Source organism: Otolemur garnettii, unplaced genomic scaffold (genome assembly GCF_000181295.1).
Source record: "Otolemur garnettii isolate 467f Iridium unplaced genomic scaffold, OtoGar3 scaffold00038, whole genome shotgun sequence".
Lineage (NCBI taxonomy): Eukaryota > Metazoa > Chordata > Mammalia > Primates > Galagidae > Otolemur > Otolemur garnettii.
Window position 1 is genome coordinate 236169 of NW_003852433.1, and position 13526 is coordinate 249694.

Below are 13526 nucleotides of genomic sequence, written 5' to 3' on the forward strand. Positions count from 1 at the left end.
TTCTAGGACACTATCAAGAAAACAGAGAGAACTGAAAGAGTGGAAAAAAAAAATTGCAGGTCAAATATGTGATGATAAGGGACTTCCATCCAAAATATACAAAGAACTCTTACAATTCAATAATAAAAAAGATAATTTAAAATTAAAAGGATTTTACTAGACATTTCTCAATAGAATCAAAGATATAGAAAATGTCCAATAAGCACATTAAAGCATGGCCAACATCATTAATCAGTAGGAAAATGCAAATCAAGTTGAATTGTGTCTTGGCATCATTGGCAAAATCAATTCACCATCAGTGAAAGGGCTTATTTCTGGACTGTCATTTTTGTTCCACTGATAGACATGTGTATGACTCCATTTATATGAAATGTCCGAAAAAGGCAAAGCCAGAGACTGAAGGTAGACTAGTGACTGATAGGGTCTGGGTGGACAGGGAATTGGGGAGTGGCTGCTTCATGGGCACAGGGTTTCCCTGTGGAGTGAAGAAATGTTCTGGAACTAGATGGTGGTGAATTCACACATCATTGTGAATGTATTAAAACCACTAAGACTGTTCAAAAATGGAGAGCACAACCCCACTCTTTAGCCACAGGCTGCACATGGTGATTTCCTTCCAAAAAGTCCAATATGGTGGGAATGGTAGGACATACGGGTCAGGGAGAAACATTAAAGCTCTAAAATCTGACAAACACTATCTCAGCCAGGTGAACAAGGTCAACATCAATCTTAAATCGCATTGAGAGTATATGCCTTTGATATGATACAATTAAAATGGTACTTTACCTCCATGATCTGCTGTCCAATAACCTATAACCCTTTCTTATTGTGAGAGAAACATTAGGCAAATTCCATTACTCATGGTGGAAGATCCTACAGAAATACCTGATTGGTACTCCCACAAGCTGTCAAGGTCATCAAAAACAAGAAAAGCCTCGGCTCGGCGCCTATAGCTCAACCGGCTAAGGCGCCAGCCACGTACACCTAAGGTGGCAGGTTCAAATCCCCAGCCCGGACCTGTCAAACAACAATGATGGCTGCAACCAAAAAAATAGCTGGGCGTTGTGGCAGGCGCCTGTGGTCCCAGCTACTTGGGAGGCGGAGGCAAGAGACTCGCTTGAGCCCAGGAATTGGAGGTTGCTGTGAGCTGTGATGCCATGGCACTCTACCCAGGGGGACAGCTTGAGGCTCTGTCTCAAAAAAAAAAAAAAAAAAAAGAAAAGCCTGAAAAACTGCCACAGCCAAGAGGAGACATATGTGCTATCTGGGGTGGGATCAAAAAGCACATTCAATAAAAACTAAGGAAATCTGAATACAGACTTTAGTTAATAATGGCATCAACTTTGGTTTATTAAGTGTAAGAAATGTGTCATGCTAACGTTAAGATGCTAATAATAGAGAAAACTGAATGTGAAGAATGTAAGAACTCTCTACTATCTTCTCAATTATTTATAAATTTAAACTATCTTAAAAAACGTCTTCTAAAAAATAAATGACATCCTACTTTCCTTGAGAACCCTTCAGACTAGTGTAGCTTTCCCCAAAGTTATCAATTGCTAAGAGAAGATAAAATACCATTATCAAATAAGTTTTTGAAACACTGAGTTAAACAATACAAATTGCAGGACTTGTCTGCAATTGCTCTAGTAAGCAACCTTCACTTAGTAGAGACATGTAGTGATTCCTAATGCAGTAGATATTCTAAGCATTTCACAAAGTTATCTGGCCCTTTCTTTGCTTATCATCTATAAAAACTCTTCCAGTATTGACAGTTGCTGTGCAACTACAATGGTTCCCAGACTTGAGAATTTTAGGAACCAATAGAATTTCAAAAGAGGAAAAAAAAGTTTTTGTTTCCTGACAAAACATTATCAGTTTTTCACTGTAGCAAATAAGGATCTTCTTAACAAGAGCATCTGCTATTAACCATCATCTCCTAAAAGAAGATGTTTCAGTACCTGAAGGGTGAGAAATATATAATGAATTCGATATTGGAAAACATCCCTTGAATTGGAATACTCTTGGTTCTGCATTGTCCATATTATGTATTTGACTGTGGACTTTGAACCAGCTCTGGGCCTTAGACCATCACTTTGGGAAGCCCTGTCCCATGGCTAATGATACAGCTGATTGTTTGTCCTGTGCTGCTTCCTCAGAAGCCCTCGCCTTCAGCTGCTTCACAGAGCTCATGAAAAGGATGAACCAGAACTTCCCCCACGGAGGTGCCATGGACACGCACTTTGCAAACATGAGGTCACTGATCCAGGTATGATCCAGTATCTAGTCCTGTTTGGACTTTTTTGGAGAAACAGTAAATGTATCTTAGTGGCTTAAGAGTGAGCCAAATTGGTTTGAGTGCTATTTCTGCTACCAACTAGCTGTCTAGCCTCATAGGCTTTTATCTCCCTGAGCCTCAGTGTCCTCATCTGTAAAAATGGCTTATTCTTTTATTTATGTTATCCCTAATAAATTTTTATAGCTACAAGGGAAATGAAACAAACTAATGCATTTATAGAGCTTGACAATGCCTCTCAGAGTCTAGTGACGGCATCCTTAAACTATGGCCTGCGGGCTACATGCAGCCCACCTAAGACATTTATCTGGCCCGCCGGATGTTTTTGCTGCCACTGCCTGTCCTGCTTAGCAGCCAACTTGTCCCAAGGCCCTCAGTCCGGCCCTCCAATGGTCTGAGGGACAGTGAACTAGCCCCCTGTTTAAAAAGTTTGAGGACCCCTGTATGAGCCAGCATTATCAGCCTCACCTTAGAACTTTTAGAAATGCAAATTACTAGGGAGTTTCTCCCACTGAATTAGAATTTCTGAGAGTTGGGCCAAGGAATCCATGCCATTTGAGGCTCCATAAGTGATTCTGATGCAAGCTCAAGTTTGAGAAGTGTTGTAATAAATGCTAGCACTTTACCATCTATAGAGATTAGTGTAGCTGCTCCCCTGATGAATTGAGACATTCAGCCCTGTGAGTGGAAGGAATGGAAGTGTATTAACCCAAGTAAATGATAGGGACCCATAATGATCTATGAACAAGCAATGGAGCTACAGCCTTAATCACATTAGCTCTGAAAGCTTCCTTGGTAGAGTTTTTTAAAAAAAAAGTTACAAAATCCTTTCTACCTGAGAAAAGTAGAAAGAGTAATATAATGAATACCCATGTTTCCACCTCTACCTGCCCAAGAAATAGAACATTAACTACAGATTTATTTCTCAGCTTTCATGTAGGCATTCCTCTACTCTTGTTGTCCTAGGAGTAAGCATTTTCTAGAACGTAACATTTATCATTAAAATGCATTTTTTAAAATTCTTTTACAACATACACATATATTCCTAAATAACATCTAATACTACATATTGTTTCTCAAGTTCCCCTACTTACATAAATAGTTGTAAATGGTATAAATTCTTCTGCAACTTGTTTTTATACTCAGTAACAGGTTTGTGATATTCACTCCCAACAGTGCAATTAATTCCTGGAAGTACAGTCATCCACTTCAAGAGTGTAACACTTTATATCACATTTTATTTGAATCCACTGTCCTGTTGGTGATCATGCAGGTTGTTTCCATTTTGTTTTGTTTTGTTTTTGTTTTGGGCAATTTTGGGGGTTTTGTTTTTGGTCTTTATAAACAGTGCTGCACTGAAATTCTTGTGTGCATTTCTCTATGAATGCATGCAAGCGTGTTGCTTGGGCATGTACCTGGAGTGGAATTGCTGGATCAGAGAGAGTGTATGCGTGTTCAGCAGACACGGTTCAGTCACCCTCCAAAGTGATTGTACCAGTTTCTATGCTCAAGAGCAGTGTTGTAAGGGTTTTTGACACAATCCATCATCACTTAATATTGTCACACATCTTAATTTTCACCAGTATCTTGGGTGTGATTAGAACATCCTGTTGGGATGTTAATTTGTGTTTTTCTTTATTAACAGAGGGATGAATATCTTTTCTTTTTTCTTTTTTTGTTTATTTGGATTATTCTTCTGATGAATTACCTGTTTATATGTTTTGCCATTTTATATGGCTATTTTTTTCATAATTAGAATCATACTCCACATATTTTACCCTTACTTTTATGTATACTATTTTGCACCTGCTATTTTTTTTTATTTTCTCTATACATGTACGTGTGTTTATTTGGTTTCCACTTTTTGCTTCACAAAATTAAAGAGGCTTAAAATTTAACAACAATGACAATATTTAAGATAAGGACTAGAAACAAAAACCTCATAATGAACGAAGATAAATACATTCAGAAAAGAAATCAGATGATTGCTACAACGAAATATTGAGCAATAATAATAATTATGCAAAAAAAGTAACATTCACATTGTCAGATAAAAGTATGTCTATCATAGAATGCTTTGACTCAGAGGTTCAGTATGGAGTAATCAGTTATTGTCTTTGTTTTTTTTCCAAAGTCTCAAAAGTAGAGAATATTTATTTTTATAAATAAAAATAGAAGATAATTTCAAAAAACAGATCATGCCAAATCATATAGACAATAGAAAAAGAAGAAATACTTCAAAATCATTCTATCTGCATATACCTGATATTAAAATTGGAAAAATATATTATTATAAAGGGAAATTACAAACATATTTCACTTATAAATGAGTGAAATATGCAATATCCTAAACAACATATTAACAAATTGAATTAAAAATTATTGTTCAAATAATGTACTTTGGTCAAAATTAGTACTATTTTCTTTTCTTTTCTCTCTCTTTTTTTTTTTTTTGCCTTTCCCTCACCCCCTCCCTCCTTCTCTGTCTGCTCTCCCCTTACCCCACCCTCACCATGTCATTAATTGTCATTAATTGTCCTCATATCAAAATTGAGTACATAGGATTCATGCTTCTCCATTCCTGTGATGCTTCACTAAGAATAATGTGTTCCACCTCCATCCAGGTTAATACAAATGCTGCAAAATCTCCATTTCTTTTAATGGCTGAATAGTATTCCATGGTATACATATACCACAGCTTGGCCATCCATTCCTGGGTTGAGGGGCATTTAGGCTGTTTCCACATTTTGTTGATTGTAAATTGGGCTGCAATAAACAGCCTAGTACAAGTGTCTTTATAATATAAGTTTTTTATTTTCCTTCCGGATAGATGCCCAGTAATGGTATTGCAGGATCAAACGGGAGGTGTAGGTTGAGTTCTTTGAGGTTTCACCATACTTCCTTCCAAAAAAGTTGTATTAGTTTGCAGTCCCACCAGTAGTGTAAAAGTGTTTCTTTCTTGGCTCGGTGTCTGTAGGTCAAGCGGCTAAGGTGCCAGCCATGTACACTAGAGCTGGTGGGTTCAAATCTGGCTTGGGCCTGCCAAACAATGTAAAATCTCTAGTAAACTCAATCAGAAATGATAAAGGGGAAATAACAACTGATGCCACAGAGATCCAAGAGATCATCTCTGAATGCTACCAGAAACTCTAGGTCCAGAAATTTGACAATGTGAAGGAAATGGATCAATATTTGAATCACACCCTCTCCCTAGACTTAGCCAGGAAGAACTAGAGCTCCTGAACAGACTAATTTCAAGCACTGAGATCAAAGAAACAATAAAAAAAACTCCAACCAAAAAATGCCCTGGTCCAGATGGCTTCACACCAGAATTCTATCAAACCTTCAAAGAAGAGCTTATTCCCATACTACAAAAATTATTCCAAAACATAGAGGAGGAAGGAATCTTCCTCAACACGTTCTACGAAGCAAACATCACCCTGATACCAAGACCAGGAAAAGACTCAGCTAAAAAGGAGAATTTCGGACCAATTTCACTAATGAATATAGATGCAAAAATTCTCACTCAACAAAATCCTACCCAGTAGATTACAGCTTCTCATCAAAAAAGTCCACATTACGATCAAGTAGGTTTCATCCAAGAGATACAAGGCTGGTTTAACATACTCAAGTCCATAAACCTTATTCATATCAATAGAAGCAAAAACAAAGACCACATGATCTTCTCAATAGATGCAGAAAAAGCGTTTGATAAAATCCAGCATCCTTTTCTAATTAGCACACTGAAGAGTATAGGCATAGGTGGCACATTTCTTAAACTGATCGAAACTATCTATGATAAACCCACAGCAAATATTTTACTGAATAGAGTAAAACTGAAAGCTTTTCCTCTCTGACCTGGAACCAGACAAGGTTGTCCTCTGTCACCATTACTATTCAACATAGTGATGGAAGTTCTTGCCTAATTGTATTAGGCAAGACAAGGAAATAAAGGGCATCCAAATGGGAGCAAAGGAGGTCAAACTCTCCCTCTTTGCTGACAATATGATCTTATACTTAGAGAACCGCAAAGACTCAATCACAAGACTCCTGCAAGTCATCAAAAAATTCAGTAATGTCTCAGGATATAAAATCAATGTCCACAAGTCAGTAGCCTTGTATGCAGCAGTAACAGTCAAGATGAGAGGCTAATTAAGGACATAATTCCCTTCACCATAGCGTCAAAGAAAATGAAATATCTAGGAATATACCTAACAAAAGAGGTGAAGGACCTCTATAAAGAAAATTATGAAATCCTAAGAAAGGAAATAGCAGAGGATATTAACAAATAGAAGAACATTCCATGCTCATGGCTGGGAAGAATCAACATTGTTAAAATGTCTGTACTTCTGGGCAGTGCCTGTGACTCAGAAGGGTAGAGCGCTGGCCCCATGTGCCAGAGATGGCAGGTTCAAACCTAGCCCTGGCCAAAAAAAAAAATTTTTAATTAAAAAAAAAAATGTCTATACTTCCCAGAGCAAGCTACCGATTCAACGCCATCCCTATTAAAATACCAACATCCTGTTTTCAAGACTTGGAAAAAATGATTCTGCATTTTGTATGGAACCAGGAAAAAATCCTATGTAGCTAAGGCTGTTCTTTAGTAATAAAAACAAAGCCAGGGGCACCACCATACCAGATTTTAGGCTGTATTACAAGGCCATAGTGGTCAAGGTAGCATGATACTGGCACAAAAATAGACACAGACATTTGGAATCAAATAGAAAACCAAGAAATGAAACCAACAACTTACAACCACCTAATCTTCAATAAACCAAATATGAATGTACACTGGGGTCAAGACTCCCTATTCAATAAATGGTGCTGGGAGAACTGGATATCCACATGTAAAAGACTGAAACTGGACCCACACTTTCCCCACTCACAAAAATTGATTCAAGATGGATAAAGGACTTAAATTTAAAGCATGAAATGATAAAAATCCTCAAAGAAAGCATAGGAGAAACACTGGAAGATAATGGCCTAGTGAACCTGCTGTTTTTATTTTTTCACTTAAGAGCATATCTGATAGCTGGAGACATTCTTCCACGACCTTTTTTAAAAAAGCAATTCTGTTGAAATATAAATCAGATATCATACAATTCATCCTTGTAAAGTGTACAATTCAGTGTTTTTAGTATATTCACAGAGTTATGCACCCATGACCAATTTCAGAACATTTCATTACCCCCCAAAGAAACTCTTTACCCATTAGCAGTCACTACCTGTTTCCGCTCCCTCCCCAACCCCTGGAAGCCACTGTCTACTTTCTGTCTTTTTTTTTTTAATTCTTTTTTTTTCTTAATTTTTTATTTCTTATAGCATAACTATGTACACTAATGCAATCATGGGGTACAGTGTGCTGTTTTCATATGCATTTTGAAATACTCTCATCAAACTGGTTAACATAACTTTCATGTCATTCTCTTAGTCATTAAGTTAAAACATTCATACTCTGCTTTTAGAAAGATTTACTTGTACCCTTATAAGATAAACCATAGAGGTGACCCCACCAATCACCCTCCCCCTCCTATCCACCCCCCTCGCCTCCCCTCTCCCACCCCCTTCCCATATTCTAAGGCTATAACTAGGTTATGACATTCTTATAAAAGCTATGAATTATACTTTCTGTCTTATACAGATTTACCTTTTCTAAACATTTCATGTAAATGGAACCACACAATATATGGCCTTTTGTGACTGGCTTCTTTCATTTAGTGTAATGTTTTCAAGGTTCATCCACATTGTCGCATATATTAGAATTTTTTCCTTTTTATTACCAGGTCATATTGAATTAAATCATATGGATATACCACTTTTTGTTTATCCATTCATCTGTTGATAGACACTCAAATTGCTTCCATTTTTGGCTATTATAAATGATGCTGCTACACACGTTTATTCATTTACAAATTTTATGTGAATCTATGTTTTTATTTCTCTTGGGGCTATACCTAGGAGTGTAATCATTGAGTCACATAGAAATTCCATGTTTAACTTTCTGAGGCGCTGCCAGGCTGTTTTCCACAGCAGGTGCACCGTTTTGCATTCCCAGGAGCAGTGCATAAGGTTCCAGTTTCTCTGCCAACACCTGTTACTGTGTATCATTTTGATTTTAACCATGCTTATGAGTACGAAGTGGGTATGTTGTTGTGGTTTTGATTTGTATTTCCCGAATGACTAACGATGTAAGTATCTTTGGTGTGCTTGTTGGCCATTTATTAGTCTTCTTTGGAGAAATGTCTGCTCAGATCCTTTGCCCATTTTTTTAACCCCACTGGTATATGTTGTGCGGATGTGCCACTATTTATTCAGCTGTCCCCTCTGCTCCAACCTTTTTTCCCAAGTGGCTCATGCTGCCCTTTCCTTCTTCCAACAGATCCTGGACTCAGAGCTATTTGAGCTGATGCATCAGAACGGGGACTACACTCACTTTTACTTCTGCTATCGCTGGTTCCTGCTGGATTTTAAGCGAGGTACACTGGATGTTTTATTTCCAGACAGTTTATAGCAGAACTGGAGGGGAAAGGACACTGTAGAGGTGGGGCTGAAGGGTGCTGGGGCAAAGGCAGCAGAGGAAAGTGGCACACGTTTATGGAGCTCTGACAATCTGTTCACTCTGCAGTAGGTGCTGTTAAGATCCCAATTTGACTGTGAATGGGTTAACAAACTGTGTACACCACAGAATACTATTTACCCATAAAAGAAGGTGGGGACTTTACAGCTTTTGTATTAACCTGGATGGAATTGAAATACATTCTTCTTGGTAAAATATAACAAGAGTGGAGGAGCAAGAATCCAGTATACGCAATACTAATATGAAGACTGTGGATGAACAAATACATGCCCACACAAGAGAAAACCTCAATTCAAGCTGGGGGAGAAAGGAGGAGCAGGGGAAGAAGAGAGAGGGAGGGAGACCAGTGTGCTCCCACCCAGTGGGCACAATGTAAGGTATATGGCCCACCTCCTGGGCGCAGGACACAACTACAACAGGGACCTTACCCAGCAACACAAACATTGTAACCTAATCATCTGCACCCTCATATTAATCTGAAATTTAAAAAAAAAAAAAAAATCCTAATTTGACCAATGGAGAAAGTGCTGCTGAGAAGAATGACATTCAGAACTAGGACTAGGAGAGCCAGGGTCTGAATACACCTTTGTCCACTCCCAAAGCCTTATTCTCTTCCATTCTGTAATGATGCTTATGAGAGACCAAGACTTATAAAGCCTACTGGGCAGGGGTTATTTTATACGCATTTCAAACATAACTTGGAAGTGATGCATATAATACACAGCACGCTGTTGCCATTGTGCAAATTTAGGGGAAGGTAATAATAATAACATCTAATATATATGGAAGTGTTTGTTAAGTGCCATGCACTGTGCTTAGCCATTTATATGTATTATCCCTTTGGTTCTCTTCTACTGTCAGTTTCACTCACCTTACAGATGAGGAAAGAAAGAGGGAAATAGAGAAGTAACTAGCCTGAGGTTCCCTTGCTAGTGAGTACTAGAGGAAGGATTCACATGAGTTTACTGGACATGGGTAAGGTGACCAGATTTTGACATTGGTAAAGTGGGACACCATTGCAGGGGTGGGGGTGGGGGGCTGACAACAATGCAAACTTTGATAAGCAATTCTTGATAATCAGTTCTCAACAATTATTTGTTATTATTAAAGTTTAACATTATAAAATTAACAAAAATAATATAAAAGACATATCCTGGTGAAATAGCCACATGGCAGCCGAAAACCGTATATTCCCTCCCTGTTCTCCCATGTTCCCTAGCTTGTCGTGCATTCTTTCCAAAAATCGGGGCTTTTTAAAAACACTGTAGGATGCAGGACAAATTGTTAAAAATCGGGACTGTCCTGCTGGTCACCTTACTCTAGAGAGGGGGGCGCTACTTGTTTGTTCCAGACAGTTCAGCTTCTTCTGAGCTAATTGTCCTTGCCTAGAAGCAAGGGAAGGAGCCAGTCTCCTTCTGATACCGAGCCCAGGAGGGGAGTAGGAAGTTTATATTAGCCTTTTCATTTCGAAATGAAGTTACATTAACCTCTTCATTCCCAAATGGAGTTACATTAACCTTATCAGCAGCCAAAAACCATATATTCCTTCCCATTGTCCCACCCCGTCCCTAGATTGTCATTCATTCTTTCCAAAAATTGGGACTTTTTTTAAACGCCACAGGAGGCGGGACAAATTGTTAAGAATCGGGACTGTCCCTCCGAAAGCGGGACATCTGGTCGCCTTAGACATAGGAAGCCTTGATTTTAACCACCGCTCTGTTCTGTCTCTTTACTAGAATCAGAGGCAGTACCAGCTCTGCCTATGTGCTTGGAAGACGAGGTTTGGAGACACTTCCATAGGTGCTAATGGAGATGGAGGTGCAGATTAGTGGTGAACTCTGGTCAAAGGGCAGGGCAGGGACAGGTCTGTGTAAATCAAATCTGGACATGCCCAGTTCCTCTGCTCACAGAATGTCAGAGCTGGAAGAAACTTAGAACCCACCTGCTTTACACAACCCATTCTACAGATGGGTAAACCTGAGGCTTCTGTCAAATGACAGAGTCCAGGTCTCTTGTCTCCTCGCCTGAGCTCAATCCACTGCACCAGCACAGAAGCACAAATCACAGCTGGCCTGGGATTTTCCCAGAATGATTTTCACAATGGGGGGCAGCACCATGAGCCCTGTTGCTGACTCTCTCTCCATGCATGTGTGTGTTGTGTTTCCATAGAACTCATTTACGATGATGTCTTCTCTGTCTGGGAGACTATCTGGGCAGCCAAACATGTCTCATCCGCCCATTATGTCCTCTTCATCGCACTGGCTCTGGTGGAAGTCTACCGAGACATCATTTTGGAAAACAACATGGATTTCACAGATATCATCAAATTCTTTAATGGTACCTGTATGACTAGGGTATCTTGTGGGTGCAGGTTCTGCATGGCCCCGTTCCAGGAGGGATGGATAGTTGCTGAAATTGATTCATGGTGAAGGGGATGAAAAAGGTTCTTCTCACTTCTGACTATTTGACTATTCTCAAAAGGATAAGTTGGTATTTTGTAATGCTAAAAATGTTTTTCTCATGCATCTGGAAAAGGAATCATGGGTATTGAAATAAGCTCAGGGTCAAAGCCTGGCCCTGCCACTGACCAGCTGTGCCAATGGACAAGACACTTCCACTCTCTGTAAACACACACTTCTTTATCTGTGAAATGGGGTAGCAGCATCTGCTTCAGAGGGTTGATGTGTATAGGAAAAACATGGGAAAGAGACAGCCTTTGAAACCAGACCAATGTGAATTCTGATCCCAGCTCTGCCACTCAGGAGCTGTGTGACCCTGTCCAAATGACTTTACATCTCTGGGCCTCTTTAGAGATAAAATGTTGCTAACACCATTTCTCTCCCAGGGAGGCCCAAAGGATTAAAAGAGACAACATGGGTAAGTTGCACCATATGGCTCACCCAAGGGGCCCCATAAGTGAAAGCTATTGCTACTGTTGACTCTATTGTAAATAAATTTTTAAAAAATGAAAGAAGGTTTTAGAAAAAACAAAAGAAGAAAAAGGCCACCTGTGATGTCACTTTTTTTTTTTTTTTTTTTGATACAGAGTCTCATTCTGTTGCCCTGGGTAGACTGTTGTGGCATCATAGCTCACAGCAACCTCATACTCCTGGGCTTGAGCAATCCTCTTGCCTTAGCCTCCCAGTAGCTTCCCAGTAGCCACAATGCTTGGGTAGTTTTTCTATTTTTAGGAGAGATGGGGTCTCACTCTAGCTAAGGCTGATCTGAAACTTCTGAGCTCAAGCAATCCACCTGCCTAAGCCTCCCAGAATGCTAGGATTGTAAGCGTGAGCCACCACACTTTTGATGGCACTTTTGATGCATTATGAGGGTTCTTATTTTAAGTAAACTTTTTGTTCTGAAATAATTTTGGATTTTCCTTATCTACTAAAACTTCAGATTTAGAACTGGTTTAGATTTAAAATGGTATGGAGAGTTAATGATACCTTTTGCATAGCCTTGCCAACTGTTAGCATTTTACACAGTCCTGGAATATTTGTCAATATTAAGAATTACTGTTGGCACATTACTATTCACTAAAGTACAGGTTTTATTTCGACTTCACCTGATTTTTTACTAATGACCTTTTTCTGCTCTAGGATCCATTCCCAGAAACCACAGTCATATATATTTTTATGTTTTTACCATCACAGAATCCAAATGTATGTAGCTTATTTTTACTTACTATTTCAAGAATTGTCTTCCATATACTAATTTTCTTTTGAGACAGTCCATGTGATAATTTTTTAAGACTATAGACTATACCTCGAGTGACTGTCTCATAGCTTAGGGAACCATCTCTTATCATTAGCATCTAGGTTGTTTTCAGTTTGAAGGTGTAATTGAGCACCCAAAGCCATTCATGGATTAGTGTAGAGCAGTGTTTTTCAACCCTTTTTTATCTCACAGCAGACTTGAACCTATACTTAAACTTCCACAGTACACTTAAATTACGTTGATCAAAAAAAAAAAAAATTAAGAAAAGGACATGCTTACTATGCTTTGAACTTCTTTCAAAAGTAATTTAATTAATGATCTTTAAAAATGTTTGCAGCATGCCTAAGATCCTCTCATGGCACACTAGTGTGCTGTGGCACACCGGTTGAAAATCACTGGTGTAGAGGTTCCCAAACTTTCTCAATTCCTGGCACCCCTAGTGTCTCTATAAAATGTTACAGCACCTCAGATCAAAGGTTGCATTTAGCAAACAGTTAGGTCCAAACCTCTTCCTAAGTATTTATATGTCCTAACAACTTAATGGCATTTGAAAACATAACGGACATAAATTGAAGGAAAATAACACTTTTATTTTATTCTTATAACAGTTCCTTACTAATGGGCTGTGTGCACGGGTTAGGTTTGTACAACTTCTCAAGCCTCAGTAGCAGATTGAACACTACCACCTTCGTTTTCTGTTCCACATCGATTTTTATGTAGTTCTTGCTTTTTATCATAGTGGCCACTAAAAATCGAGCTTTGCAAAGATGCAAAGGAATTGAGAGGAACGTCATGCCATTTGTGAACTCACTCCAGCTAGTAGTTGATATGTGTTCATAAAGGTGGAGTGTTCCTGTGTTCCCCTCAGAACTTCTAAACATTCCACAGTGCCCCTGTGAGCTCACTGTAGCACTCTAAAGTATCTTGGTACCCACGAAC

At 38.9% G+C, this 13526-nt stretch overlaps 1 protein-coding gene across 1 annotated transcript in view; it reads left to right on the top strand.

Moving 5' to 3' along the window:
* Positions 1-13526, top strand: part of SGSM1 (small G protein signaling modulator 1) — an 86126-nt gene that overhangs the window by 70804 nt on the left and 1796 nt on the right. The window contains exons 23-25 of the mRNA XM_003789831.3: positions 2157-2266; positions 8673-8769; positions 11040-11207. Coding sequence (XP_003789879.1) covers positions 2157-2266; positions 8673-8769; positions 11040-11207 — 375 coding nt within the window. The remainder of the gene's footprint in view (positions 1-2156; positions 2267-8672; positions 8770-11039; positions 11208-13526) is intronic.